Source organism: Hemitrygon akajei, unplaced genomic scaffold, assembly GCF_048418815.1.
Source record: "Hemitrygon akajei unplaced genomic scaffold, sHemAka1.3 Scf000046, whole genome shotgun sequence".
Taxonomy (NCBI): Eukaryota; Metazoa; Chordata; class Chondrichthyes; order Myliobatiformes; family Dasyatidae; genus Hemitrygon; species Hemitrygon akajei.
The window spans coordinates 3,990,142-4,017,609 of record NW_027331932.1 but is presented as its reverse complement, the minus strand read 5'-3'; the positions used below and the strand labels follow the sequence as shown (position 1 = coordinate 4,017,609).

At 48.2% G+C, this 27,468-nt stretch overlaps 2 protein-coding genes across 2 annotated transcripts in view; one reads left to right on the top strand and one right to left on the bottom strand.

Annotated features, from left to right (window-relative positions):
• The window catches only part of LOC140720761 (NACHT, LRR and PYD domains-containing protein 3-like), a 432,530-nt gene that overhangs the window by 243,483 nt on the left and 161,579 nt on the right, over window positions 1-27,468 (top strand). The window lies entirely within an intron of this gene.
• Window positions 9-13,674, bottom strand: LOC140720732 (C-type lectin 6-like). Its single transcript, XM_073035562.1, has 5 exons — window positions 13,542-13,674; window positions 12,286-12,402; window positions 2,152-2,294; window positions 704-768; window positions 9-309 (listed from the first exon to the last, which is right to left on the bottom strand). The coding sequence occupies exons 1-5, from the start codon at window positions 13,672-13,674 to the stop codon at window positions 105-107; spliced, it is 663 nt and encodes a 220-aa protein (XP_072891663.1). The 3' UTR covers window positions 9-104.

Sequence of the window (27,468 nt, the reverse complement as noted above, 5' to 3'; positions counted from 1 at the left end):
GAGGAGGAGACTGGGGTCAGAAGGAGGGGAAGAGAAATTGGAAAGAGGTGAAAGGATGGGGGTTTGAGAGTGGGGTAGATTGAATAGGGAGTAGTGGGGTGAATTCACTTGACTGAAGTCGGCCCGACAGGCTGTTGACAGAGACCTTGGATCTCTTCCGGAATATCCGGGTACAAATGTGTAGCCTTCTCGCAGATGAATCTGTGTTTCCTGTTGCAACTGTAAGTGTAACTCCAACCGGACGAGTCACACTCTCTGCAGGTGGGCGGTCTGTTGAACATCTTGTACAGAAGATTAGAGACCACATTCCTATCAAAGAGGTTAGACCATTTCAACAGAGACAAAACAGATCCAGCAGACAACCGGAGACGTCGCCAAACCAATCCCTCTAATCTGCACTCTCCCCACAGCCCCTTGCCAGCCTCAGAACTAATCCCATGATACTGCGCTCTCCCCACAGTCCCGGGTCCATGGCCGTAAGGAATCCCACTACACCACACTCCCCTACAATCGTGACTCAGTTCCCAAATATGCCCACTGCACCACCCCTCCCGAAAACCCTGCGTCAGTCAACGAATGAATCCCAATGTCCCACTCCCCACACAGCCCGCTGTCAGTCTCCAAATTTATCCCACTGACCCACTCTCTCCCCACGACCGCGTGTCACTCCCACACCACCGACCTGTAACTGTACAAACCTCACCCGTATCTACATTTTCCAATCCAGTAAGTTCCGAATCGATGGCCGATAGAGATGGAAACAAAATCCTGCGAAATGAAATCCCTTCGATTAATGTGCATGCAACGCCCTGGGAAATGTTTCACTGCTGATGTAATGGTTTCTCTGTAGCAGCAGTGTGTTTGTGTTATGACGAGAGATAACTGGGGCTTTGGAATGTGTGGCGTCCCATGATGGGAGGGGTTTTCTTTCCTCTGAGCCCGAGAGCGAGGGATTCGCGGGCTTTTGTTCGGCAGAAGATGGGGAGAGAAGATGTCAGAACGGGGATATCGTAGTCTGCATGCCTGAGCGGACTTGGAATGGGTTCGGGAGTCGACCACGCCCGGGGGAAATCGATGGAGAACGGACGGATGGGAAAACAGTGAGCTCCAAGGAGCGCATTAGACTGTTTCGTTAAAATGGGCCCTTTTTCTCTTTGTTTTCTGTACTAACCCTGTAGTCAAATGAAGAATCATAAAGCCCATCGTTTAATTGCAAATGCTGTACCGCTTGGTATTTCGTGGGATTGATTTGTAACCGGCTAACACATCACGCAGCATCCACACAATCGTGCTTTTTCATTTTGACCGGGCCGGAGGCAGTATCGCCCCCCGACACCACCGCCCCCCCCCCATGTATAACCACAGGAGCATGAGAAGAGATGGCAAAGAGATGGATTTACCCAGTGTCTGATCGCAGGAATGTGTGATGGGACGGCGTGGAGGGTGCTTCTCTCCCTGCCTGACCCCGGGAGTGTGTGACAGGTGGGAGTGGAGGGACTCCATTCGGTCAAACTAAAAAAAAAATACTTATATAGCTATACCGCGGAGAATATTCTGACAGGCTGCATCACTGTCCGGTATGGAGGGGCTACTGAACAGGACCGAAAGAAACTACGGAAAGTTGTAAATCTAGTCAGCTCCATCTTGGGCACTAGTCTAGTAATCTACAGAAGCCTGAAGGCACACACTCAGTGATTTAGGAACAGCTTCTTCCCCTCTGTCATCCGATTCCTGAATGGACTTTGGACGCTTTGGAAACTAACTCACTTTTTATAATGTACACCATCTGCTTCTTTATCACATTTTAAATCATTTAATCAATGTACGTGATTTAATTACTAGTTTATTTTATTTATTATATTTTCTCTCTCTGCTAGATTATCTATTGCATTGAAATGCTGCCACTAAGTTAACAAATTTCACGTCACATGCCGGCGATAATTAACCTGATTCTGGAGGGAGATCCACTCAGTGTCTGACCCCGCGAGTGTGTGACGGGACGGTGTGGAGAGAGATTCACTCTGTGTCTGACCCCGGAGTGTGTGACGGGATGATGTGGAGGGAGATTCACTCTGTCTCTGACCCCGGGAGTGTGTGATGGGACGGTGTGGAGGGAGATACACTCTGTGTCTCACCCCGGGAGTCACATACCTCTTCCTCGTTTGAATTTATTTCAAGGAGCCTTGCATCGAAGTTTGAACAATGTTCCCTCGCATTATCATAAGATTTCTCCACCGAGGATACGTAATAACACCGATCTTTCTTTTCACTCCAGTTCTGAGGGCATGTTTGCTCTGCAAATCAGGTACAAAGCATAGTAAATCTCCCTGCATAACTCCCATTGCACCGACTCGGATCAGAAAAAGTCAACCTCCCTCCACAACGTCCCATCCCGGATTCAGACAGCAGGTGTCGCTACCATCACACCGTCCCATCACGCACTCCTCCGGACAGACACAGAGGGAACCTTCCTCCGCACCGTCCCATCACACACTCCCGGGGTCAGACGCAGAGTGAGGCTCCTTGCACACCTTCCATTCACACCTACTAGGATCAGCCACAGAGTAAAGCTCCCTGTACACCGTCCCATCACACACTCCCGAGGTGCGGTATAGAATGAAGCTCCCACCAGACCGCCTCATCACAATTTATGGGTCCGTTGTAAAGTGACGATCTCTGCGAGCCGTCCAATAACCCAGACTTCCCGAATCAGAGACACTGTGAAGCTCCCTCTGCCCTGTCTCATCACCTATTCCCTATGTCAGACATGCAGAAAAGTTCCCAAAACACATTCCTGGGATCAGACACAGAGTGAAGATCCCTAAACACCGTCTCAGCACATACTCATTGCAATATACGAAGAGTAAAGTTGCTTCCACACCAACCCTTCACAAAATCCCAGGGTCACACAAAGATTCTCCCTCCACAACATTTCAACACACAACACGTTCTCAGACACAGAGTGGTGCACTTCCGCACCATCTCATCACACACCACAAAGATCAGATTCTCCCTCCGTATCATTCCCTCACACTCACACTGTGTCAGTCACAGAGTGAAGCTCCTTACACTATGTCCTTCCACAGCCCACAGAGGTCAGACGCGGAGTGACACTCCCTCCATACAGACCCATCACACTCCCAGGGGTTGAACACTGTGTGAGCGTCGCATTGCACTGACACATGAAATACTACCGGTGTAAGACAGAGTGAATCCCCCTCCGCACTGTTCCGAGACACATTTTTGGGGTCAGACACAGAATGAGACACCCTCTAAACTGACACATTACACTTTCCGGGGGTCAGATACAAACTCGCCTCACATCCTTCTATCACGCATTCCGGTAGTCAGACTCAAAGTGAAGCTCGATTACACCGTCTGAGCACACACTTCCTGGTGTCATACTCAAGCTCAATCTCCCGCCACGGCACCCCATTACACAATCCCGGGACCAATCACAAGGTGTAGCTCCGTCAACTCCTCCTCATCACCAGCTTCAGGAGTCAGTTACGAGCTCCTTCCCACCAACCTATCACAGACTTCCTGAGGGACAGACACAAATATAATTTCAATTCTCAGCGTCCCGTCACACATTCACGGGGTGAGACACAGAGCGAAGCTCCCTCCACAAAATCCAATCACACACTCCCGGGGACAGAAACAGAGAGTTAGTCTCCCTCCACACCGTCCCATCACAAACTCACAGGGTCAGACACAAGGTGAATCTCCCTCCACACCGTCCCATCGCACACTCCCGGGGGTCAGACTCAGAGTGAATCTCCCTCCAAGTCACATTTCTGGGGTCAAAACACTGGGTGATGCTCCCTGCATAGTATCCCATCGCAAACACTCTGTATCAGACACAGAGTGAAGTTCACTCCACACCGTCACATCATACACACGCTGGGTTAGACACAGAGTGAAGTTCCCTCCGCACCGTCCCATCACACCCTCCTGGTGTCGTACTAAATCTGAATCTCCCGCCAAGGAATCCCATCACACATTCGCGGGACCAGTCACAAGAGTTCAAGAGTAGAGAGGCCATGTTGCAACTCTACAAATCTCTGGTGAGACCGCACTTAGCGTATTGTGTTCACTTCTGGTCACCTCATTATAGGAAGAATGTGGAAGCTATGGAGATGGTGCAGAGGAGATTTACCAGGATGTTGCCTGGATTGCAGAACAAGTCATGTGAAGCAAGGTTAGCAGAGCTGCGACATTTCTCTTTTGAGCGTAGAAGAATTAGCGGGGACTTGATAGAGGTCTACAAGACTATGAGAGGCATAGATAGGGTGGATGGTCGGTACCTGTTTCCCAGGGCACCAATAGCAAACACCAGAGGTCATAGATACAAAATTAAGGGAGGGAAGTTTAGGGGAGACATTAAGGGTAAGTTTTTTTTATACAGAGTGTTATGAGTGCCTGGAATTACTTGCCAGGGATAGTGGTGGTGGCTAAAACATTAGGGGTATTTAAGAGCCTCTTGGACAGGCCCATGGATGAAAGAAAAATGGAGGGTTATGGGGTATTGTGGGTTTAGTACATTTTTAAATGATTATATGGGTCAGCACAACCTGGAGGGCTGAAGGACCTGTACTGAGCTGCAGTATTCTATGGTTCTATGGTGTAGCTCCCTCAACTTCTCATCACAAACTTCAGGTGTCAGTTCCAAGCTCCTTCCCACCATCCTATCACAGACTTCTTGAGTGGCAGACACAAATAGAATTTCACTCCACGCTGTCCGTCACACACTCCAGGGGTGAGACACAGGATTTAGCTCTCTCCGCGTTTCCAATCACGCATCCGGTGGCCAGACACAAAGGGAATCTCCTTCAAAGCTTTCCTATCACAGGATCCAGGGGGACAAACACAGAATGAAACTCCCATCATACACACATCACACATCATACACACCCGTGGCAGACACAGAGTGAAGCTCTCTCTCTCTCCACAGCCCCATCATATAATGCTTGGTTCAGTCTGCACGCTGCGCAATGTCAAATCACATGCTCTTGGGTGAGACACAGAGGCAGGCTCCCTCCAGACCGTCCCATCAGACACTCCCGGGACCAGACACAGAGTGAATCTCCCTCCACACCGTCCCATCAGACACTCCCGGGGTCAGACACAGAGGGAATCTCGCTCCACACCGTCCCATCACACACTCCCGGGGTCGGAAACAAAGTGAAGCTCCCTCCACACTGTTCCATTACACAAACTCCCGGGGTCAGGCGCACTGAGACTCCCTCTAAAATGCCCTATTACACTTTCCTGGAGTCAGATATAGACTTCCCTCCTATCACGCATCCCCGTAGTCAGACTCAAACTGCAGCTTGTTTACACCGTCCCATCACACTTTCCTGGTGTCAGACTCAAAGTTAATCTTCCGACACGGCACCAATTACACACTCGAGGGACCTGTCACAAGGTGTAGATCCGTCAATTCCTCCTCATCACAAACCTCAGGAGTCAGTTACACATCTCCTTCCCTCCATCATGTCACAGACTTTCTGAGGCACAGACACAAATAGAACTTCAATCCACACCGTCAAATCACACACTCCTGGGATCAGCCACAGAGTGAATCTCCCTCCACACCGTCCCATTCCACACTCTCGGGGTCAGAAACTGATTGAAGCTCCCTCCACTCCGCCCCATCACAAACCTCAGGAGTCAGCTACACATCTCCTTCCCAGTGTCCTATAAAAGAGAAGTTCAACCAACACCGTCCCGTCACACACTCTAGGGGACATACGAAGAATGAAGTTCTTGTCTCACGGTACCATCATACTCTCCCCGTGTCAGACTCAGAGTGATGCTCCTTCCACACTGTCCCATCGCACACGACCGGGTCAGTCTCAGACTGAAGCTTTCACTCCACCACACTATCACACACTCCTTGGGTCAAACATGGAGTGAAGCTCCCTGCACCCTCTCCCATCACACAGTCCTGCAGACAAACACAGAGTGAACCCCCCTCTACAGTACCCCATTTCATCCGCCCGTGATCAGAGAGGAAATGAAACACACTCTACTCCATCGCGCCGCACACTCCCGGGGTCAGATACAGTATGATGCTCCTCTACCCGGTGACAGCACACAATACAGGGGTCAGAAAACGAGAGATGCTCCCTCCGCACCGTAATATCACACACCACTGGTTTCAAACACAGACAGGAACACTACCCAGGCACGCGTCACTGTTCCTGGTGTCAGACGCACACATGACACACCTATTCCCCAAACGCACTAATTCAGCGCCCTTTCCCGGCATAGCTTCCCATCACAGGCACACTGTGTCAAACGCTGAGTCCTATCACACACACGGGGTGAGACACAGATTTAAGCTCCCTACACACCGCCCGATCACACACTCACACGGTCAGACGCAGACTGAATCTCTTTCTTTCCACGGACCTATCACACTCCAGCAGTCCGAGGTGGAGTGAAGCTCCCTGCACACTGCCTTTAAAACACGCCCGTGGTCAGAGGTGGAGTTAAGCGCATGTCCACCCACGTAGTCACAGACAGAATTTATATCCCTCTACAAAGCCTCGTAACGAACTGCATGGATCAAACACGGAGTGAATCTCTCTCTCCATGGCCATATCACACATTCCAGCGGTCAGACGTAGAGTGAAGTTTCCTGCACAGCGTCCTGTCACACTCTTCCAGGGTCAGATTCTGGGTGTTACTCCTTCCACATCATCTCATCACACACTCCCAGGGTCAGACACAGAGTGAAGCTCCTTCCACACCGTCGCATCACACACTCCCTGGATGAGAGAGCAGACTATAGATCGCTCCACAAAGTCCAGTCACACAAAGACTTGGTCAGACACACTGTGAATCTCTCTCTCCACGGCCCCATCACACACTCCAGCGGTCAGACACGGAAATAAACTCCCTCAGCACACATGACGAATGTCAGAGGGAGTGTGATTCTCCCTCTGCAGCTTCTCAATACACCACACAGCAAAGTGTCAGACACAGAGGGAATCTGCCCCCAGACTGCCCCATCACACACTACCGAGTCTAACATAGTGTGAATCTCCTTCCATCACACACTTCCTGGCGGGTCACAGTGTGAGGCTCTGTCTGAACCGTCCCATCACACCCTCCTGTGTTCTCACACAAAGCGAAGTTCCGCCCACAGACTCAAGGGGTGTCAGACTCCCTCCACAATATCACATCGAATGAACGTCCCTCTGCACTATCCCATCACACAATCCCGCTGTCAGACACAGAGTGAATCTGGATCCATACTGTCCCATCAGACATTCCCGGAGTGAGACATAGAGTGAAGCTGTAAAGTTAAGTCTCACAATCCCGTGGTCAGACACAGAGTGAATCCACCTCCACAACGTCCCATCACACTCTCCTGGATTCAGTGATAGAGTGAAACTTCCTCCACGCAGCCCCATCACAAACTCACCGGGTCGAACACAGAGTGAATCACCCTCCATACCATCTCTTCACAAACTCCCGATGTCAAGCACAGAGTGACGCTTCCTCTCTCCATGCCTGCCCTGTGATGAGGAGCGGGTGAAAGAGGGGGATGATGCCTCACCTCTTCTGTTGGTCAACCATTCACAGATTTGAGCCTTGGTTTCGTTGACAGATCTGTACTTCGTTTCCACCTCAGTGAACTGGTGCCGGAGATCGCTGTGCATTCGTTTAAGATCGGACAGATTCGAGTTGAGCGCTGAAAGCTTGGATTGAAGGGTTGAGTTTAACTCATGGCAGTTTCGGTCGGAGGTGATCTTAGACTGACGAATCTGTGATACTGAGAGAGATGATGAAGGATGTTTAGAGTTTACAGTGACACGTGAGTCAGCGTCACGCTACCGAACGGGTCACAGAGAGTGTGGTGTCAGTGTGACTGTGAAGGGTGTCACATTGAAGAATGTGCTGGTGGCACAGTGAGAAGCGTCGGCGTCACCTTGACGGGCATGTCTGTGTCACGCTGAGTGGTATATCAATGTCCCGGTGAAGGTTTTGTTGATGTTACAATGAGGGTCGGCGTCAGCATCGTGTGGACCATGTCCGAGTTCCTGGAAGGAATATGTCGGAGACACTTCAACCTTTTCTGTTTATGTTTCTGTGCCCCGGCAAGCGTTGTGATGTGCATCTCGATGTCATGGCGAGGGCAATGTCAGAGTGAGGGGCGGAGTTGTGTCATGGTAGGTAGAGAATCTGTGTCTTGGTGTGGGGTGTGCTGTGTCTGTGTCGCGGTCAGAGACATGTCATGGCCACGGTGTGTGTGAGAGGGTCACGCTGAGGTGTCTGTCGGTGTCACGGAGAGGACAATGTCGGTGTCATTGTGAATTTCGCTGTCGGTATCTGTTAAGGGGTTTGCCTGTGTCAGAGTGAGGTGAGGGTAATTGCCTCAGTGAGCGGTGCATCTGTGTTGTGTTGAGGGGTGATACTGTCTCGGTAAGGGGTGTTACAGTGACGTGTGAGTCTCTGTAACGGTGAGTGGTGGAGCGGATCACGCTGAGGAGCGTGAAAGTGCCACAGTGTACGGTATCTCAGTGTAACGGTGAAGAGTGTGTCGGTGTCAAGGTCAGGAGTGTATCTGTGTCTCGCTGAAGGTCGTGACCGTGCTACGGTAACAGCATTGTTGATGTTATGGTGAATGGCGTGTCGGAGTAGCATGAGTCTTGATTGTGTTACGGTAATGGCCGTGTTTTTATCACGGTTTGTGGTATGTCCGTGTTATAGAACAAAAAACATAGAAAAATACAGTACAGTACAATCCATTCGGCCCACAATATTTTGTCAAATCTTAAACACTGCCTCCCATAAAACTCCCCACATTAGATTCCTCCGTACACCTGTCTAGTAGTCTCTTATACTTCACTAGTGTATCTGCCTCCACCACCGATTCAGGCAGTGCATTCCAAGCATCAACCACACTCTGAGTGAAAAAGGCTTCCTCTAATATCCCCCTTGAACACCCCACCCTTACCTTAAAGCCATGTCCTATTGTATTGAGCAGTGGTGCCCTGGAGAACAGGCTCTAGCTGTCCACTCTATCTATTCCTCTTAATATCTTGTATACCTCTATATCGTCTCCTCTGATCCTCCTTCTCTCCAGAGAATAAAGTCCTAGCTCCCTTAACCTCCGATATAAATCCATACTCTCTGAACCAGGCAGCATCCTGGTCAATCTCCTCTGTACCCTTTCCAATGTTTCCACATCCTTCCCATAGTGAAGCGACCAGAACTGGACACAGTACTCCAAGCGTGGCCTAACGAGAGTTTTATAGAGCTGCACCATTACCCCGTGACTCTTAAACTCTATCCCTCGAAATAAATGCTAACACCCCATAAGTTTTCTTAACTACCCTTTCCACCTGTGAGGCACCTTTCAGGGACCTGTGGACATGTGCCTCCATATCCCTCTGTTCGTCCACACTCCCAAGTATCCTGCCATTTACTTTGTACTCTGCCTTGGTGTTTGTCTTTCCAAAGTGTACCACCTCACACTTCTCTTGTTTGAACTCCATCTGCCACTTCTCAGCCCACTTCTGCATCCTATCAATGTCTCTCTGCAATCATCGACAATCCTCAACACTATCCAAAACACCAACAGTATGGATGTCGTCTGCAAACTTGCCAATCCACCCTTCTATCCCTACATACAGGTGGATATCAAAAAAGTAGTGGTCACAGAACCGAGCCTTGTGGGACACCACTAGTCACAACCCTCCAATCCAAAAGTTCTCTCTCCACGTCGACATTTTGCTTTCTGCAGGCAAGCAAACTCTGAATCCACTTGGCAGAACTTCCCTGGATCCCATGCCTTCTGACCTAAATAAGCTTACCGTGTGGAATCTTGTCAAATGCCTTACTAAAATCCACGTAGATCACATGCACTGCACAAGCCTCATCTATATGCATGGTCACTTCCTCAACGAAATCTAATGTGTTTGTTAGATGTTATAAGAATAAGCTTGCTCCTCTGGAAGATCAGTGTGGTCGGCTATGTATGAAAGCAAAAGAAATCAAGTATCTGGGAGTACAGTTAGACGAGAAGCTAGACTGGACTGCCAACACAGATGCCTTGTGCAGGAAGGCACAGAGTCGACTGTACTTCCTTAGAAGGTTGGCGTCATTCAATGTCTGTAGTGAGATGCTGAAGATGTTCTAAAGGTCAGTTGTGGAGAGCGCCCTCTTCTTTGTGGTGGCGTGTTGGGGAGGAAGCATTAAGAAGAGGGACGCCTCACGTCTTAATAAGCTGGTAAGGAAGGCGGGCTCTGTCGTGGGCAAAGTACTGGAGAGTATAACATCGGTAGCAGAGCGAAGGGCGCTGAGTAGGCTACGGTCAATTATGGAAAACCCTGAACATCCTCTACATAGCACCATCCAGATACAGAGAAGCAGTTTCAGCGACAGGTTGCTATCGATGCAATGCTCCTCAGACAGGATGAAGAGATCAATACTCCCAAATGCCATTCGGCTTTACAATTCAACCGCCAGGAGTAAGATATGTTAAAGTGCCGGGTTAGGACTCAATGTACTTAAGTAAACTACTTAAGAACTTTTTAAAAGCTATTATTAATGCTTTTTGAGAGAGTGGTTTAGATGCATATCATATTTTTACTGAGTTAAGTATTGTATGTAATTAGTTTTGATACCACAAGTGTATGGGACATTGGAAAAAAATGTTGAATTTCCCCATGTATCTATCTATCTATCTATCTATCTATCTAAATAGGGGAGATTTTTTTTTTTTTTTTGCATCTGTATTTACACATGTCCTTCCGCTGTTTCAAAACAAAGAAGCTCTGAAAGTATTCCGGGAAGTTATAGACCACTAAGATTCACGTCGGTAGCAGGAAAATTATTGGAAGGTGTACTAAACGATAGGATCTACGAGTATTGGGATAGACAGGGACTTATAAGGGAGAGTCAACACGGCTTTGCGCGTGATAAGACATGTTTAACAAAACTATTAGTGTTTTCCGAGGAAGTTACAAGGAAAGTGGATGAAGGGAAGGCAGTGGATGTTGTCTACATGTACTTCTGTAAGGCCTTTGACAAGGTCCCGCAGGGGAGGTTAGTTAGGAAGATTCAGTCCTTCATGGTGAGGTATTAAATTGGATTAAACATTGGCTCAATAGGGGAAGTCAGAGAGTGGTAGTGGAGGATTGCTTCTATGAATGGAGGCCTGTGACTAGTGGTGTGCCACAGGGATCAGTGCTGGGTCCATTGTTACTTGTTATCTATATCAATGATCTGGATGATAATGTGGTAAATTGAATCAGCAAATTTGCTGATGATACAAAGTTTGTTGGTGTAGTGGACAGTGAGAAAGGTTTTCAAAGCTTGCAGAGGGATCCAGCTGGAAATATGGGATGAAAAATGACGGATGGAGTTTAACACAGACAAGTGTGAGGTATTATACTTTAGAAGGGAAAACCAAGGTAGAGCATACAAGGTAAATAGTAGGGCACTGAGGAGTGCAGTAGAACAGAGGAATCTAGGAATACAGGTACAAAATACCCTAACAGTGCAATATGGTGTGCAGTTTTGGTCACGGAATTACAGTAAGGATATTGATAAGGTTGAAAGAGTGCAGAGAAGATTCACAAGGGTGTTTCAGGGACTTGAGAAACTGAGTTACCGAGAAAGGTTGAAAAGGTTAGGACTTTATTCCATGGAGCGTTGAAGAATGAGGGGAGATTTGGTAGAGCTGTATAAAATTATGATGGGTATAGATAGGGTGAATGCAAGCAGGCTTTTTCCACTGAGGCCAGGGGAGAAGAGAAAATAGAGGACATGGGTTAAGTGTGAAGTGGTTCGGCACAGCCAAGAAGGGCAAAAAGGCTTGTTTCTGTGCTGTAATATTTTATGGTTCTATGGTTAGGCACGATCTGCCCTTCACAAAGCCCTGCTGACTGTCCCTGATCAGGCCATGATTTTCTAAATGCACATAGATCCTATCTCTAAGAATCTTTTCCAACAGCTTTCCCATCTCAGACGGAAGGCTCACTGGTCTATAATTAAACGGACCATCCCGACTGCATTTTTTGAACAAGAGGACAACATTCCCCTCTCTGCAATTCCCCGGTACCATTCCCGTTGTCAACGAGGACATGCCGATCCTAGCCAAAGGCTCAGCAAACTTATCCCTCTTCCCGTGGAGCAGCTTGGGTAATATTCCGTCCTTTTGAATTTTAACAACTCCAACACCTCCTCTCCATTAATATCAACATGCTCCAGAACTTCAACCTCACTCATATTGTCCTCACCCTCATCAAGTTCCGTTCGACTCACCATAGATCGAGAGCCCGGCCACTATCGCGACGAGGCCGATCGTAACTGGGCAGAGTAGGCAGATCTTACGGCAGGTTCTATTTCCGATGTTCTGCTTCGGTTCCTGTTTCTGCGCACCTGTAGAGAGCCCATTCAGCGTGTGTGTTTATTCAGCCGTGACCCCCACTGGGACTCCCTCCCACCCCCCATTTGCGTTCTCTCCTTCCACCACGATCACCCCTCCCTCTCTCAATCTCATCTACTTTCAGCCGTCATCGCCGAGAGTCCAAATTCCTTGACTTGGCAAAGGCTGACAGGTGTCTGACGGATTCCAGAGATCAGTCAGATCTCCCCTGAGCCTCCTCCGCTCCAGAGGAAGCGACCGAGGTGTCCGACCTCTCGTTGTAACACATGTCATCGAATCCCGGCAGAGTCCTGTTAAACCTCTTCGGAGGCTGCCCGACGCCCTGACATCCTTCCGATAATGGGGTGACCAGAACTGTATAGAATACGCCTGATTGAGCCTAACTAGTGACTTTTATATACGTTCAGTATCATTTCAACGCATGTAAGAGCCGAGTGGTAATTTTACAGCTATACAGGACACTGACCAGACCCCACTTGGAGTACTGTGCTCAGTTCTGTTCGCCTCACTATGAGAAAGACGTCGAAACCATAGAATGGGTGCAGAGGAGATTTACAAGGATGTTGCCTGGATTGGGGAGAGTGCCTTATGAGAATAGGTTGAGTGAACTCGGTCTTTACTCTTTGGAGCGACAGAGGATGAGAGGTGACCTGATAGAGGTGTGTAATGCTATGAGAGGCATCGATCATGTGGGTAGTCAGAGGTTTTTTCCCCAGGGCTGAAATGTCTTGCAAGAGAGGGCATGGTTTTAAGGTGTTTGGAGGTAAATACAGAGGAGATGTCAGGGATAATGTTTACACGCAGAGAGTGGTGAGTGCGTGAAATGGGCTGCAGCCAACGATGGTGGAAAAGGAAACGATAGGGTCTTTTAAGAGGGTCTGTATTGTGATGTGCTTTTCTATGTTTCTATGTTTCTAACACACCCATCTACAATTTCATCCAGATCATTTAAATACATCGCAGAAAGGAATTATTGGGGACTCGAGAGACACCGTTTTATTTCCCAGATGGTGGTCAGTCCATGGGACGAGCTGACAGAGGAAGTGCTCGAGGCAGATGGATTGGAAACTAGGACAATTGGGAGTATTACACGTGACCCCTCCAGACTGATGTCATCACAGTGAACTCTGACCTGTTTGTGCAGTGGTTGTCACCCCGCCGGGTCCCGAGGAAATGGGAGGATCTTCGTTCTCGTCGATGCGGGGTTCCTCTTTCCGAAAGTTCAGCTCTGAGTAAGTGGAATTCAGACCGTCTGAGGGAGACATTCGAACAGGCAGATTAGGAAGACAGTGAAAGCGGTAGAGAATGGGTGAGGGTGTCGGGAGAGGCAAGTGAGGGAGAGAGGAGGGGTGAGAGTGCGTGAGAGAGGCTGAAGGAGAGGGGGAGAGAGAGGAGAGACGGGGAGGCAGAAGAGGAGAGCGACGGACTGAGAGGGAGAGACAGCGACGGGGGAGATGGGCGGGAAGATACGAGAGAAAGAATGGGGAAGGAGAACGGGGTGAAAGAGGTGGAGAGAGGGGGGGAGTGAGACGGGAAAAGTGAGAGGATAGGGAGAGGTGTGAGAGAGAGCAAAAGAGAGCCGGCTAGAGAAGGGAGACTGAGGGGAGGAAAAAGTGGGAGAGGGATGGGGAAGGCAGAAGAAGAAAATTTGCGAGACAGAGAGAAGATAGAGGGGAGAGAGTGTCGGGGAAAGGAAGAGAGGCGTGCATAGAGAGGAAGAGAAGGCGCGACGGGAGATGAGCGGCAAACAGGCACAGAGCTGGTTTGGAAGCCCGGGACGGGCGGACGGGGAAGGATGAAAGAGAGCAGAGAGAGAGGAAAAGAACGCGAGCGGGAGACCGAGAGTGGTAGAGACGGTGACTGTGATAGAGGAGAGACGGGAGGGAGAGGGGGCAATGAGAGAGGGCGAAGAGAACGGGACAGTGGGGACAGTAGGGGAAACGGGGAGACAAAGGAGGAGAGAAATGGAGAGCGGAAAGGGTGTGAGGAGGTGAGGGAGGGGAGAGAAGGGGAAAGAGGAGAGTGTCGGATTAAGAAGAAGGGGAGAGCGCGGTTAAGGATTTATACAGCACAGCGCTCTCTCCTCACCTCACGGACACGGTGCTCACTCATCTCCGACCCACACCCTCATCCCACAGAACTCTCTCCTCATCACCCCTTCCTCCTCACGGCACCTTCCATGCACCCTCTCCTCAGCGACCCTTCTCACAGCACACTCTCCTCAAACCATTGCACTGCGCTACCTCTATTTCGCCCCTCCCAGGGGTTCAGACCTCACGGCATCTTCCCCACGGAAGTTCAACTACTACAAAGTTCACCACACTCCCCCCCCCCCATTGCCTCTCCTACGCGTTCCCTCCGTCTTATGAGATCTCTCGACATGATTGGACATATCAGCAAAACAAGGTCAAAACAACAAAGATGAAACTGACCTCGATCTGTCGGGACCCGGGGCGCCGAGAGGGTCTTGAAATTAACTTCCGCGTACGGTACATCAGGTTCAGCTGGGGACAGATCAGAGAAGGTCAGAGACAGAGTGTGGCTCCCTCTACACCGTCACATCACACACTCCCGGTGTCAGACACAGAGTAAATCTCCCTTCGCACCGTCACGTCACACACCCCCGGGGTCAGACACAGAGTGAATCTCCCTTCGCACCGTCACGTCACACACTCTCGGGGTCAGACACAGAGTGAATCTCCCTCCACACCGTCCTATCACACACTCCCGGGATCAGACACAGAGCGAATCTCCCTCCACACCATCCCATCACACAATCACGGCGTCAGACACAGAGTGAATCTCCCTCCACACCATCCCATCACACAATCCCGGGGTCAGACACAGAGTGAAGCTCCCGCCACACTGTCCCATCACACATACCCGGGGTGAGGCACAGAGTGAAGCCCCATTCACCCGTCATTTACGCACTCCTGTGAACAGACATACTGTGAAACTCCCTCCTCTCGTCCGATCACACATACCGGGGATAAGCTGCAGAATAGAGCTGTCGCCTGTCTCTCCGCTCCACTCAACTCGGGAAGGGGACCGTGAGTCCGTTTTTCCCAACTTCACATTCATGTGACTCTCGCTCCAGTCCATCCTGCCGAGGATTCTCTGCGTCTCTGAGCTCAGATAGGGGAAGCAGCTGTTGTCAGAGGAAGCCTGTGTTACCAAGTGGGTTAGACCGGTACCAACCAACGCGGGATGAGGAGCTGATGAAAAGTGGAACCGAGAGTAGGGGGAGGAAGTGCGGGGAGCAGAGAGATTGGGGGAGTTGCAGAGGGTGTTCGTGAGAAATGAGAGTGGTTGAGGGAAGAGTAATGAGAGTGGGGAGAAAGAGGGGAGGATTCAGGGTCGGGTAGAGATAGAGAGGTGGGTGACAATGGACAGACTGGGGAGAAGGGATGGAGAGAAGGGGCATGTGGAGAGAGGAGGGCGAAAGGCGTTATGGACATGGGGAAAAGTGAGCGGAGAGGGGAGGATTCAGGGTCGGGTAGAGATAGAGAGGTGGGTGACAATGGACAGACGGGGGAGAAGGGATGGAGAAAAGGGGCATGTGGAGAGAGGAGGGCGAAAGGCGTTATGGACATGGGGAAAAGTGAGCGGAGAGTGGAGGATTCAGGGTCGGGTAGAGATAGAGAGGTGGGTGACAATGGACAGACTGGGGAGAAGGGATGGAGAGAAGGGGCATGTGGAGAGAGGAGGGCGGAAGGCGTTATGGACATGGGGAAAAGTGAGCGGAGAGGGGAGGATTCGGGGTCGGGTAGAGATAGAGAGGTGGGTGACAATGGACAGACTGGGGAGAAGGGATGGAGAGAAGGGGCATGTGGAGAGAGGAGGGCGAAAGGCGTTATGGACATGGGGAAAAGTGAGCGGAGAGGGTGAGACCTGGTGAAATAAAGCCGGGAGAGTTGGAGTGTGATTGGGGAGAGAGGGCGAGAAGAGAGGGCCGGTGAATGGAGGGAAGAGAGTGAGATCAGGATGGAACAAGGCAGCGGAGAGGAGGAGAGGACATGTGGAGATGAAGGTGGGAGAGTTGGAGTTTGATTGGGGAGAAAGGGCGAGAAGAGAGGGCCGGTGAATGGAGGTAAGAGAGTGAGATCAGGATGGAACAAGGCAGCGGAGAGGAGGAGAGGACATGTGGAGATGAAGGTGGGAGAGTTGGTGTTTGATTGGGGAGAGAGGGCGAGAAGAGAGGGCCGGTGAATGGAGGTAAGAGAGTGAGATCAGGATGGAACAAGGCAGCGGAGAGCAGGAGAGGACATGTGGAGATGAAGGTGGGAGAGTTGGAGTTTGATTGGGAAGAGAGGGCGAGAAGAGAGGGCCGGTGAATGGAGGTAAGAGAGTGAGATCAGGATGGAGCAAGGCAGCGGAGAGGAGGAGAGGACATGTGGAGATGAAGGTGGGAGAGTTGGAGTTTGATTGGGGAGAGAGGGCGAGAAGAGAGGGCCGATGAATGGAGGTAAGAGAGTGAGATCAGGATGGAACAAGGCAGCGGAGATGAGGAGAGGACATGTGGAGATGAAGGTGGGAGAGTTGGAGTTTGATTGGGGAGAGAGGGCGAGAAGAGAGGGTCGGTGAATGGAGGGAAGAGAGTGAGATCAGGATGGAACAAGGCAGCGGAGAGGAGGAGAGGACATGTGGAGATGAAGGTGGGAGAGTTGGAGTTTGATTGGGGAGAGAGGGCGAGAAGAGAGGGCCGGTGAATGGAGGTAAGAGAGTGAGATCAGGATGGAACAAGGCAGCGGAGAGGAGGAGAGGACATGTGGAGATGAAGGTGGGAGAGTTGGACTTTGATTGGGGAGAGAGGGCGAGAAAAGAGGGCCGGTGAATGGAGGGAAGAGAGTGAGATCAGGATGGAACAATGCAGCGGAGAGGAGGAGAGGAAATGTAGAGATGAAGGTGGGAATATGGGGGGACTGAAAGAATGTGGAATCGAAGAAAGTACAGAGAAAGGAAAGGATTTGTTGGAGTCGGGGTGTGACGGTGGGCAGGGATGAGGAAGGAGGCAACGTCCGAGGATTTTGTCACTCATACAAAAACCCTCAATTATCCAGGACAGATGCACCCCAGCTGGTTCCTGTCTTAGGCATTGTGTGCTCCCACTGACCCTGCTCATTGCCGGGGCTTCAGACTCCCTGTCTGCGAGAAAGCAGGGCAGCAGGAAAACCACCCAAAACCCACCGATGTGATTGTACCCCCTCCCTCCGAGTGAGGTGAACAGCTCACCTCGAAACTCCTTCCCTCAACAGGCTTTCCACGCTTTCCTCGTCCAGTGGCGCTCTCTCTCTCTCTCTCTCTCTCTCTCTCTGCCTGTGGTACTTGATTGGTGAGGACTTGAAATAATACAGGGAGAAGGCAGGGGATTGAGGTTAAAAGTAAATTGGATCGGCCACGATGAAATGTTGGAGCAGATTCAATGGGCCAAACGGTCTAATTCTGCTCCTAAATCTTATGTTTTTAATGATAAGTTACTTTGTTTTATTGTGGAAAAACTAAATGTTGTTACCAAGCTTGACGAGCCGAAGATTGAGGCCACGAAAGTCACAGGATAAGATGCAGACGCTGCCTTGCTTGTGGGAGCTAACAAAAGCTAGCAGCATTTCATACCAAGAATGAGGTAATGTTAACCTTTGTCCGACACTGTCTTGGAAAAAGAGGAACTGACTGCAGACGTGCAGTTCTGATTTTGTGCACCGCCCGGAAGCATTCGTAGACTGTCTGATATTTAACAAGTGCTTCTTGAAATCGCTCACTGAGTAGATTTGGCTGTTGGCTATCGCCCGAAATTCACTGTATAAACTTAAGATATAACCTGCATTGCCGGAGTGGTAAGACAACGTGATCGCCTACTGAAGGGTTAACCGTGCACAGAGGTCTGTGTCTTCATATCCTGTTTAATCCCAGGATAAATTATTTTCTAGTCCGATCCGGTAAAACAGGAAAAATCCTTCGGGAGTAATAATTTAGGACCCAGGGAGAGATGACTGGCTGATTTGATTGTGTAGGAACTATTTTTCTCTATTGGTATATGTAACACACATAGACCTAAGTGCATTAAGAATATCCACGATGGTAGACGCTCTGGAAGACTCAAGGTTGGGAGAGACAGAAATGAGCTGTAGTAATGAGAGAGGGAAAGAGAGGAGGAGATCTGGAGCGTGGAACATAGAAGGGAGAATGTGATGCCAGATGGCGTGAGACGCAGGGAGATTTGTCGGACTGATTTGACCGGGGATGCTGATCGGCACGGATAGCAGAGGTACCTTCCATAGCATTTAACAAGACCTTAAACAAGGTTCATGTTGCAGACTACATTGGAGGACGATGTGGAACTTACTAAGACCTCTCTGACCGGTTTGATTGCGGTCAACAATATGGCGGTTTGTACGAGACTGTACAAGGAGTAGTTAATTACCTTGCCGAAGAGTTTAATGTTGGTGGTTTTGTCAACAGTGAAGACAGTTATCATATGCAGGGGGATCTTAATCAGCTGAGGAAGTGGGTCAAGCGGAAGCACATGCAGTTCAATTCAGATGTCGGCGAGTTCACTCAACCTATTCTCAGACAGCATGCTCCCCAATCCAGGCAACATCCTAGTAAATCTCCTCTGTACCGTTTCTATAGGTTCCACATCATTCCTGTAGTGTGTTGAGCAGAACTGAGCACAGTTCTCCAAGAGGGGTCTGACCGGTGTGCTCTAGGACTGTAACATTACCACTCGGCCGTTGAACTCAATTCTACAGTTGATGAAGGCCAATGCACCGTATTCTTACACACAAAGTCAAACCGCGCAGCAGCTCTGAGTGTCTGATGGACTTGGACTCCAAGATTGTTGTCATCCTCCACACTGCAAGTTTTACCATTAATACTGTATTACATTTGACCTACCAAAACGGACCACCTCGCACTTGTCTGGTTTGAACACAATCTGTCACTTCCCAGCCCAGTCTTGCATCCTATCAATATCCCGCCGTAAACTCTGACATCACTCCACACTATCCACAACACCTCCGACCTTTCTGTCATCAGCAAACTTACTAACCCATCGCTTCACTTCCTCATCACTAAGAGTAAGGGTCACAGAACAGACATCCGAGGCACTGCACTGTTGTCGGACTTCCATACAGAATATGACCCATCTACAGCTACACTTTGCCTTCTGTGGGCAAGCCAGTTCTGGGTCCACATAGCAACGCACTCTTGGAACCCATGCCTCCTTCCTTTCTCAATAAACCTTGCATGTGGTACATCATCAAATGCCTTGCTAAATTCCAGTTACACTATATCTACTGCTCCGCATTCATCAATCTGTTTAGTCACATCCTCAGAAAACTCAATCAGGCTCGTAAGGCCCGATCTGAATTGACAAAGCCATGCTGACTATTACTAATATTTTTATACCTCTACAAATGTTCATAAATCCTGCCTCTCTGGATCTTCTCCATCAACTTAACAACCACAGAGGTAAGAAGCACCGGTCTATCATTTCCTGGGCTACCTCTCCAGTGCACATTGATGGTACACACATCATAGACAAAGGCACAGCAATCCCCTCCCTCGGCTCGTGTAGTAGCCTGGCCGTCCTTTCGCGGTGACTTATGCAACTTGATGCTTTCTAAGAACTCCAGAATATCGTCTTTATTAATATCTACCTGCTCAAGCTTTTCAGGCCGCTGTAAGCCACCCTGATAATCGCCAGAATCATTTAACCTAGTGAATACTGAAGCAAAGTATTCATTATGGACCTCTGCAGACTCTTCCGCTTCCATACCCACTTTTCCACTGTAAACCGTGATTCGTCCTATTCACTCACATCATATACATCTGTTCTTCACATACTTATAGAATGTCCTGCGGTTTATCTTAATCCTGTCCTCCCAAGGCCTTCTTATGGCCACATCTGGATCTCCTAATTTATTTCTTAAGCTCCTTCCTGCAGCTTTATAATCTTCTAGATCTCTGTCGTGTTTTGAACCTTTAGTCAGCTCTTATTCTTCCTGCGTGGATATCCAATAGACTTTCTACACCAACTATTCGGTACCCTACCAAACTTTCCCTTTCTCATTGGAAAGTAGCTATGCAGAACCCCACGCAAATATTCCCTGAACGTTTGCCACGTTTCTTTCGGACAGTTCTGAGAACACCTGATACCAATTTATGCTTCCAACTTCCTGCCTGATAGCCTCATATTTTCCTTACTCCAATTAAAGTTTTTGAGAACTCATCTGTTCCCATCCCTCTCCAATGCTATGGTAAATGATGCAGAATTCTGAACGCTATCTCCGTTGGAGATATGATGTGGTGGCCATTACAGAGACATAGATGGCTCAGGGACCCGAATTGCTTCTTCAAGTGCTGGATATTAGAGGTTTCAGAAAGGACAGGGAAGTTGGCAAAAGAGTTGGGGGCTGGCACTGTTGATTAGAGATAGTGTCAGGGCTGCGGAAAAGGTGGACGCCACAGATCGATTTTCTACTGAGTCCCTGTAGGTGGAAAGTATGAACATGAAGGGATAAATAACTTTATTGTGTACTTTTATAGACCGCCGAATGGTAACAGTGTTATCGAGGAGCAGATAGGGAAACAGATCCTGGAACGTTTTCATAATAACGGAGTTATCGTGACGGGAGATTTTAAATTCTCCGATATCGATTGGCATCTACCTGGAGCAAGGGGTAAAGATGGACTGCAGTTTGTTAGGTGTGTTCAGGAAGGTTTCTTGATACAATATGTAGACATGCCTACAGGAGGAGAGGCTGTACTTGCTTTGGTACTGGGAATTGAACCCGATCAGGTATCAGAACTCTCATTGGGAGAGCATTTTGGAGATAGTGATCATAATTCTATCTTATTTAAAATTGCATTGGGGAGAGGTGGGAACAGATAAGTTAGAAAAGCGTTTTATGGGAGTAAGGGGAATTATCAGGCTATCAAGCAGGGAATTGGTAGCTTAAATTAGAAACATGTTCTCAGGGAATGGTACGGAAGTTCTGCATTGGTACTTTCCAATGAGACAGGGAAGTTATGGTAGGCTACAGGAACAGTTGTGTACAAAGTCCGTAATATAGTAAGTCAGGAATAAAAGTAAAGCTTACAAAAGTTTCAGAGAGCTAGGTAATCTTAGAGATCTGGAAGTTTATTAAACTAACAGGAAGGATCTTAAGAAATAAATTAGGGGACCCTGAAGTGTCCTTGCGAAGGTCCTGGCGGGCAGGATTAAGGAAACCCCGAAGGCATTCTACAGGAACGTGAATTGTAAGAGGATATGATGTGAAAAAATAGGACTTATCAAGTGTGACAGTGGGAGAGTGCATATGGAACTGGAGGAAATTGCAGAGGTACTAAATGAATACTTTGCATCAGTATTCACTGTGTGAAAGGAACTTAGTGATAGTAGGGACAACCTGCAGCAGACTGAAAAGCTTGAACATGCAGATATTAAGAAAGAAAATGTGCTGGAGCTTTACGAACGCATCAAGCTGGATAAGGTGTTGGGAAGAGAAGAGATGTATCCCGGGCGATGTGGGGGGGGGGGGGCGAGGGATGAGGTTACTCTGCCTCTGGCGATGATCTTTGTATCATCAATATGGAAGGGAGAGGTTCCGGATGATTGGAGGGCTGCGGATGCTGGTCCTTTATTTAAGAAAGGGAGAAGAGATAGCCTTGGAAATTGTAGACTAGTGAGTCTTACCTCATTGGTTGTTAAGTGTATGGAGAAGATCCTGAGAGTCAGGATTTATGAGCATCTGTAGAGGTGTAAAATGATGAGGAGTAGTCAGCACGGCTTTGTGGCGGGTCGTGTCGTACTAGCCTGATTGAATTCTTTGAGGATGTGACCAAACATCAATCTCAGAGTAAAAAACTTAACTCTGCCATCTCCTTTGTACCTACTTCCAAGCACATTAAAATTAGGCCCTCTCGTGTTAGCCAATTCATCAATTCTTTTCCTTTCCTTTCACCTTTCCTTTCAACCTAACAGGAACATAAAGATTCTGTACCCACAATATTTCACATTTAAATAACCTCCATTTCTCCATTACATCATTCCCATTAAAAGAAAATTGTTCCAAACCACTCTTTCTCAACAATTTCGCATATTCTCAAAGTTAGCCTTTCTCCAATCAAAAATCTCAACGCTTTGTCCATTCATATCTTTCCCATAATATATTGAAAATAACGGCATTTTGATCACTGGACCCGAAGTACTCCCCAAAACATACCTTTGTCACCTGTCCTATCTCATTCCCTAACAGAAGATCCAACCCTGCCACTTCTCTAGTTGGAACCTCTATGTATTGCTGCAAAAACGATCCTGCTCACTTTTTACAACATCCAATCCATCCAGCCCTTTGACTGTATGGGCTTCCCAGTCTATGTGTGGAAAATTAAAATCTCCCACAATCACAACTCTGTTCTTACTACAAATATCTGCTATCTGCTTGCACATTTGCTCCTCCAATTTTCGATCCACATTACGTGGTCTACAATACACCCCTATGAGTGTTACTTCACCATTTCCATTCCTCAATTCCGCCCAAATAGTCTCTCTAGACGAGCCCTCTAATCTATCCTGCCAGTGCACCGCTGTAATATTTTCTCTGACAAGCAATGCAACACCCTCCGCCGCTTACCCCTCCGATTCTATCACCCCTGAAGCAACGAAATCCAGGACTGGCTCAGTAATCTTCTCTCTCGCCTCCCAGAGTAGCCCAGTATGCATCTCATCGGGTCCCGGCACCTTATCCAACTTGATGCTTTCATAAAGCTCCAGCACATGTTCTTTGTGAATATCTACATGCTCAAGCTTTTCAGTCTGCTGCAAGTTGCCACTACCATCACTGGGATCCTCACCCACAGTGAATACTCAAGCAAAGTATTCATTAAGTACCACTGCAATTTCTTCCACTTCCATATACACTCTCCCACTGTTACACTTGATAAGTCCTCTTCTTTCACATCTTTTCCTCTTACTCTTCACATTCCGATAGAATGCCTTGGGGTTTTCTTAATCCTGCCCGCCAAGGCCTTCTCTCGGCCCCTTCAGTCTCTCCTAATTTCTTTCTTAAGCTCCTTCCTGTTAGCTTTATAATCTTCCAGATCCACATTACCTAGCTCTCTGAAACTTTTTTAAGCTTTTCTTTTTTTCCTGACGTCATATCTTACGGACTTTGTACAAAACTGTTCCTTCAGCTTACCATAACGTCCCTGTCCCATTGGAACGTACCAATGCAGAACTCCACACAAATATCACCTGAATATTTGCCACATTTCTTCCATACCTTTCCCTGAGAACATCTGTTTCCAGTTCAACCTTCCCGTATCCGGCCTGATAGCCTCATAATTCCCCTTACTCCCATCAAACACTTTTCTAACGTGTCTGTTCTTAACTCTCCCCAATGCAATTGTAAAGGAGATAGAATTATGATCACTATCTCCAAAATGCTCTCACTTAGAGTTATGACACCTGACCAGGTTCATTTCCCAATGCCAAATCAAGTACAGCCTCTCCTCTTGTAGGCTTGTCTACATATTGTGTCAAGAAACCTTCCCGAAGAACCTAACAACTCCAGCCCATCATTACCCCTTGCTCCAGGGACATGCCAGTTGATTTTAAAATCTCCCGTCACGACAACTCCGTTATTCTTATAACTTTCCAGGATCTGTTTCCCTATCTACTCCTCTGTTACTATTGGGCGGCCTATAAAAGCAAACAGTAAACTTATAGATCCCTTCCTGTTCCTAATCTCCACCCACAGAGGCTCTGTAGAATATTGCTCTATGGCTTCCACCGTTTCTGCAGCCCTGACACTATCTCTGATCAACAGTGCCAGCCCACAACACTTTTGCCATCTTCCCTGTGCTTTCGGAAACATCAAAACCCCGACACTTGATGTAGCCATCCCAGTCCCTGAGCCACTCAAGTCTCTGCAATGGCCACCACGTGATACCTCCAACGGAGATAGTGTTTAGAATTCGGCATCATCGGAGACGGATAGGAACAGATAAGTTAGCAAAACATTCAATTGGTGTAAGGAAATGTAGGAAGCTATCAGGAAGGAAGTTGGAAGCATAAATTGGGATCAGGTGTTCTCAGAACTGTACGAAATAACTGTGGCAAATCTTCAGGGGATATTTGAGTGCAGTTCTGCATAGGTACGTTCCAATGATACAGGGAAAATATGCTAGGGTACAGGAACTGTTTGTGTACAAAAGGCTGTAGGAAATGTAGTCAAGACAAATATAAAGTCTGACGAAAGGTTTAAAACACTGCTTGATGACAGAGATCGAGAAGAATATAAAGCTGGCAGGAAGGATCTTAAGAAAGAAATTTGGAGAACCACAGGTGGCCATAAGAAGGCATTGGCGGACAGGAATAAGGTGAACCGCAAGGCCAGTCTATAAGTATGTGCAGAACACGTGGATAAGACATAAGAGAATGCACAAATCAAGTGTGACAGTGGAAAAGTGCGTACGGAACCGGAGGAGAGAGCAGAGGTATACAATGAATACTTTGCTTCAGTATTCACTGGATTCCACGCTCACTATCTCCTCCTCTCTTTCCCTCTCTCACCACTCCAGTTCATTTCTGTCTCTCCCTACCCTCCGTCTTCCAGGGCGTCTACCATCTGGGATATTCTTAATGGACTTAAGTCTATGTATGTTACATATACCAATAGAGAAATAATAGATCCTACACAATCAAATCAGCCAGTCATCTCTCCCTGAGTCCCACATCATTACTCCCGAAGGATTTTCCCTGTTTTACCGGATTGGACTCCAAAAGAATGTATCCCGGGATCAGTAGGTGATCACGTTGTCTTACGACTCCGCCAATGTCAGGTTATATCTTAAGTTTATACAGTGAAGTTTGGGAAATGGCCAACAGCCCAATATACGCAGTGAACGATTTCAAGAAGCACTTGTTAAATATCAGACAGTCTGCGAATACTTCCGGGCGGAGCGCAATATCAGAACTGCACGTCTACAGTCAGTTCCTCTATCACCAAGAGGTATTTAGCAATACCTCATTCTCGGCATGAAATGTTGCTCGCTTTTGTTAGCTCCCACAAGCAAGACAGCGTCTGCATCTTATCCTGTGACCTTCGTTAACTGAATCTTCAGCTAGTCAAGCTTAGCAACAACATTTAGTTTTTCCACAATAAAACAAGGTAACTTATCATAAGAAAGTAAGATTTAGGAGCAGAATTAGACCATTTGGCCCGCTGAGTCTGGTCCAACATTTCACCGTGGCGGATCAAGTTTACTTTTCAACCTCAATCCCCTGCCTTCTCCCTGTACTCCTTCAAGCACTCACCAATCAAGAACCTCTGCCATAAATATACAAAAAGAAAGCTTTGGCCTCCACAGCCGCCTGTGGCAAAGAAATCCACAGATTCACCACTCTCTGGCTAAAGGAATTTCTCCTCGTCTCCGTTCTAAAAGGACGCGCCGCTCTTCTAATTCTTTGCCCTCTGGTCTTCGACTCCCCGAACATAGAAATTATCTTCTCCACACACACTCGATTAAGCTACTTAAATATTCGATAAATTTAAATGAGGTCACCCTTCTTAACCATGGAACCATAGAACATTACAGCACGGTACAGGCCCTTCAGCCCTGCATGTTGTGCCGACCCATATAATCCTTAAAAACAAAGTACTGAACCCACACTACCCATAACCCTCCATTTTTATTTTATCCATGTGCCTGTCCAAGAAGTTCTTGAATACCCCTAATATTTTAGCCTCCGCCACCATCCCTGGCAAGACATTCCAGGCACTCACAACTCTCTGCGTAAAAAAAAACTTACCCCCTGACGTCTGCGCTAATCTTCCCAGCTCAATTTTGTACATACGCCCTCTGGTGTTTGCTGTTGGTGCCCTGGGAAACTATCCACCCTATCTATGCCTCTTATAATCTTGTAGACCTCTATCAGTCCCCTTTCATTCTTCTACGCTCCAAAGAGAAAAGTCCCAGCTCTGCTAACCTCGCTTCATATGACTTGTTCTCCAATCAGGCAACATACTGGTAAATCTCCTCTGCACCCTCTCCATAGCTTCCAAGCACCTTAAACCTGCCCTTTCGTGTCAGCTATTTCATCCCTGGGAAAACCTCTGACTATGCACACGATCAGTGCCTCTCATCATCTCGTACACTTCTACCAGGTCACCTCTCATCCTCGGTCTCTCCAAGGAGAAAAGGCCGAGTTCACTCATCGTATTCTCATAAGACATGCTCCCCAATCCAGGCAACATCCTTGTAAATTGTTTATAACCATATAAGCATATGACAATTACAGCATGGAAACAGGCCATCTCGATCCTTCTAGTCCGTGTCGAACGCTTACTCCCACCAAGTCCCTCCTACCCGTGCACTCAGCCCATAAACCCTCCATCCCTTTCCTGCCCATATACCTATCCACTTTCTTTTTTAAATGACAAATGCGAAACTGCCTCTACCATAGTCTCCGCTCATTTTTCCCATCTCCATCACTCCTTCCTCCCTCCTCCACACACCGCTTCTCTCGCTCAATTCTCCCCAGTGTGTCCATTGACACCCACCTCTCTATCTCTACCCGGCCCTGAATCCTACCCCCATTCTCCCCACACTTATTACTCTTCCCTCTACCACTCTCATTTCTCACAACCACCCTCTGCAACACCCTCAATCTCTCTGCTCCCCACGCTTCCTGCCCCTGCTCTCGTTTCCTCTATTTATCAGCTCTTCATCCGGCGTTGGTTGGTACCGGTTGAAACTACTTGTTAACACTGGCTTCCTCTGACAACAGTTGCTTCCCCTATCTGAGCTCAGAGACGCAGAGAATCCTCGGCAGGATGGACGACAGCGAGAGTGACATCCACGCGAAGTTGAGAGAAACGGAATCACGGTCTCCTTCCCGAGGTGAGTGGGGCAGAGAGACAGTCGAAGGTCCATCCTGAGTGTGTGACGTGACGGTGCGGAGGGAGCTTCACTCTGAGTCTGAAACCGGGATTGTCTGAGGTGACGGTGTGGAGGGAGATTCATTCTGTGTCTGTCCCCGGGAGTGTGTGATG

Bases quoted from the DNA above. Each gene is read 5' to 3' on its own strand.
- LOC140720732 (XM_073035562.1), bottom strand. From the start codon at position 13,674: ATGTCTCCCTCAGACGGTCTGAATTCCACTTACTCAGAGCTGAACTTT. The intron at 12,403-13,541 runs GTCAGAGTTCAC...GGCTCTCTACAG, and splicing joins GACAACCACTGCACAAACAG to GTGCGCAGAAACAGGAACCG. The intron at 769-2,151 runs GTATGTGACTCC...TTCATTTCGCAG, and splicing joins TAAATTCAAACGAGGAAGAG to GATTTTGTTTCCATCTCTAT.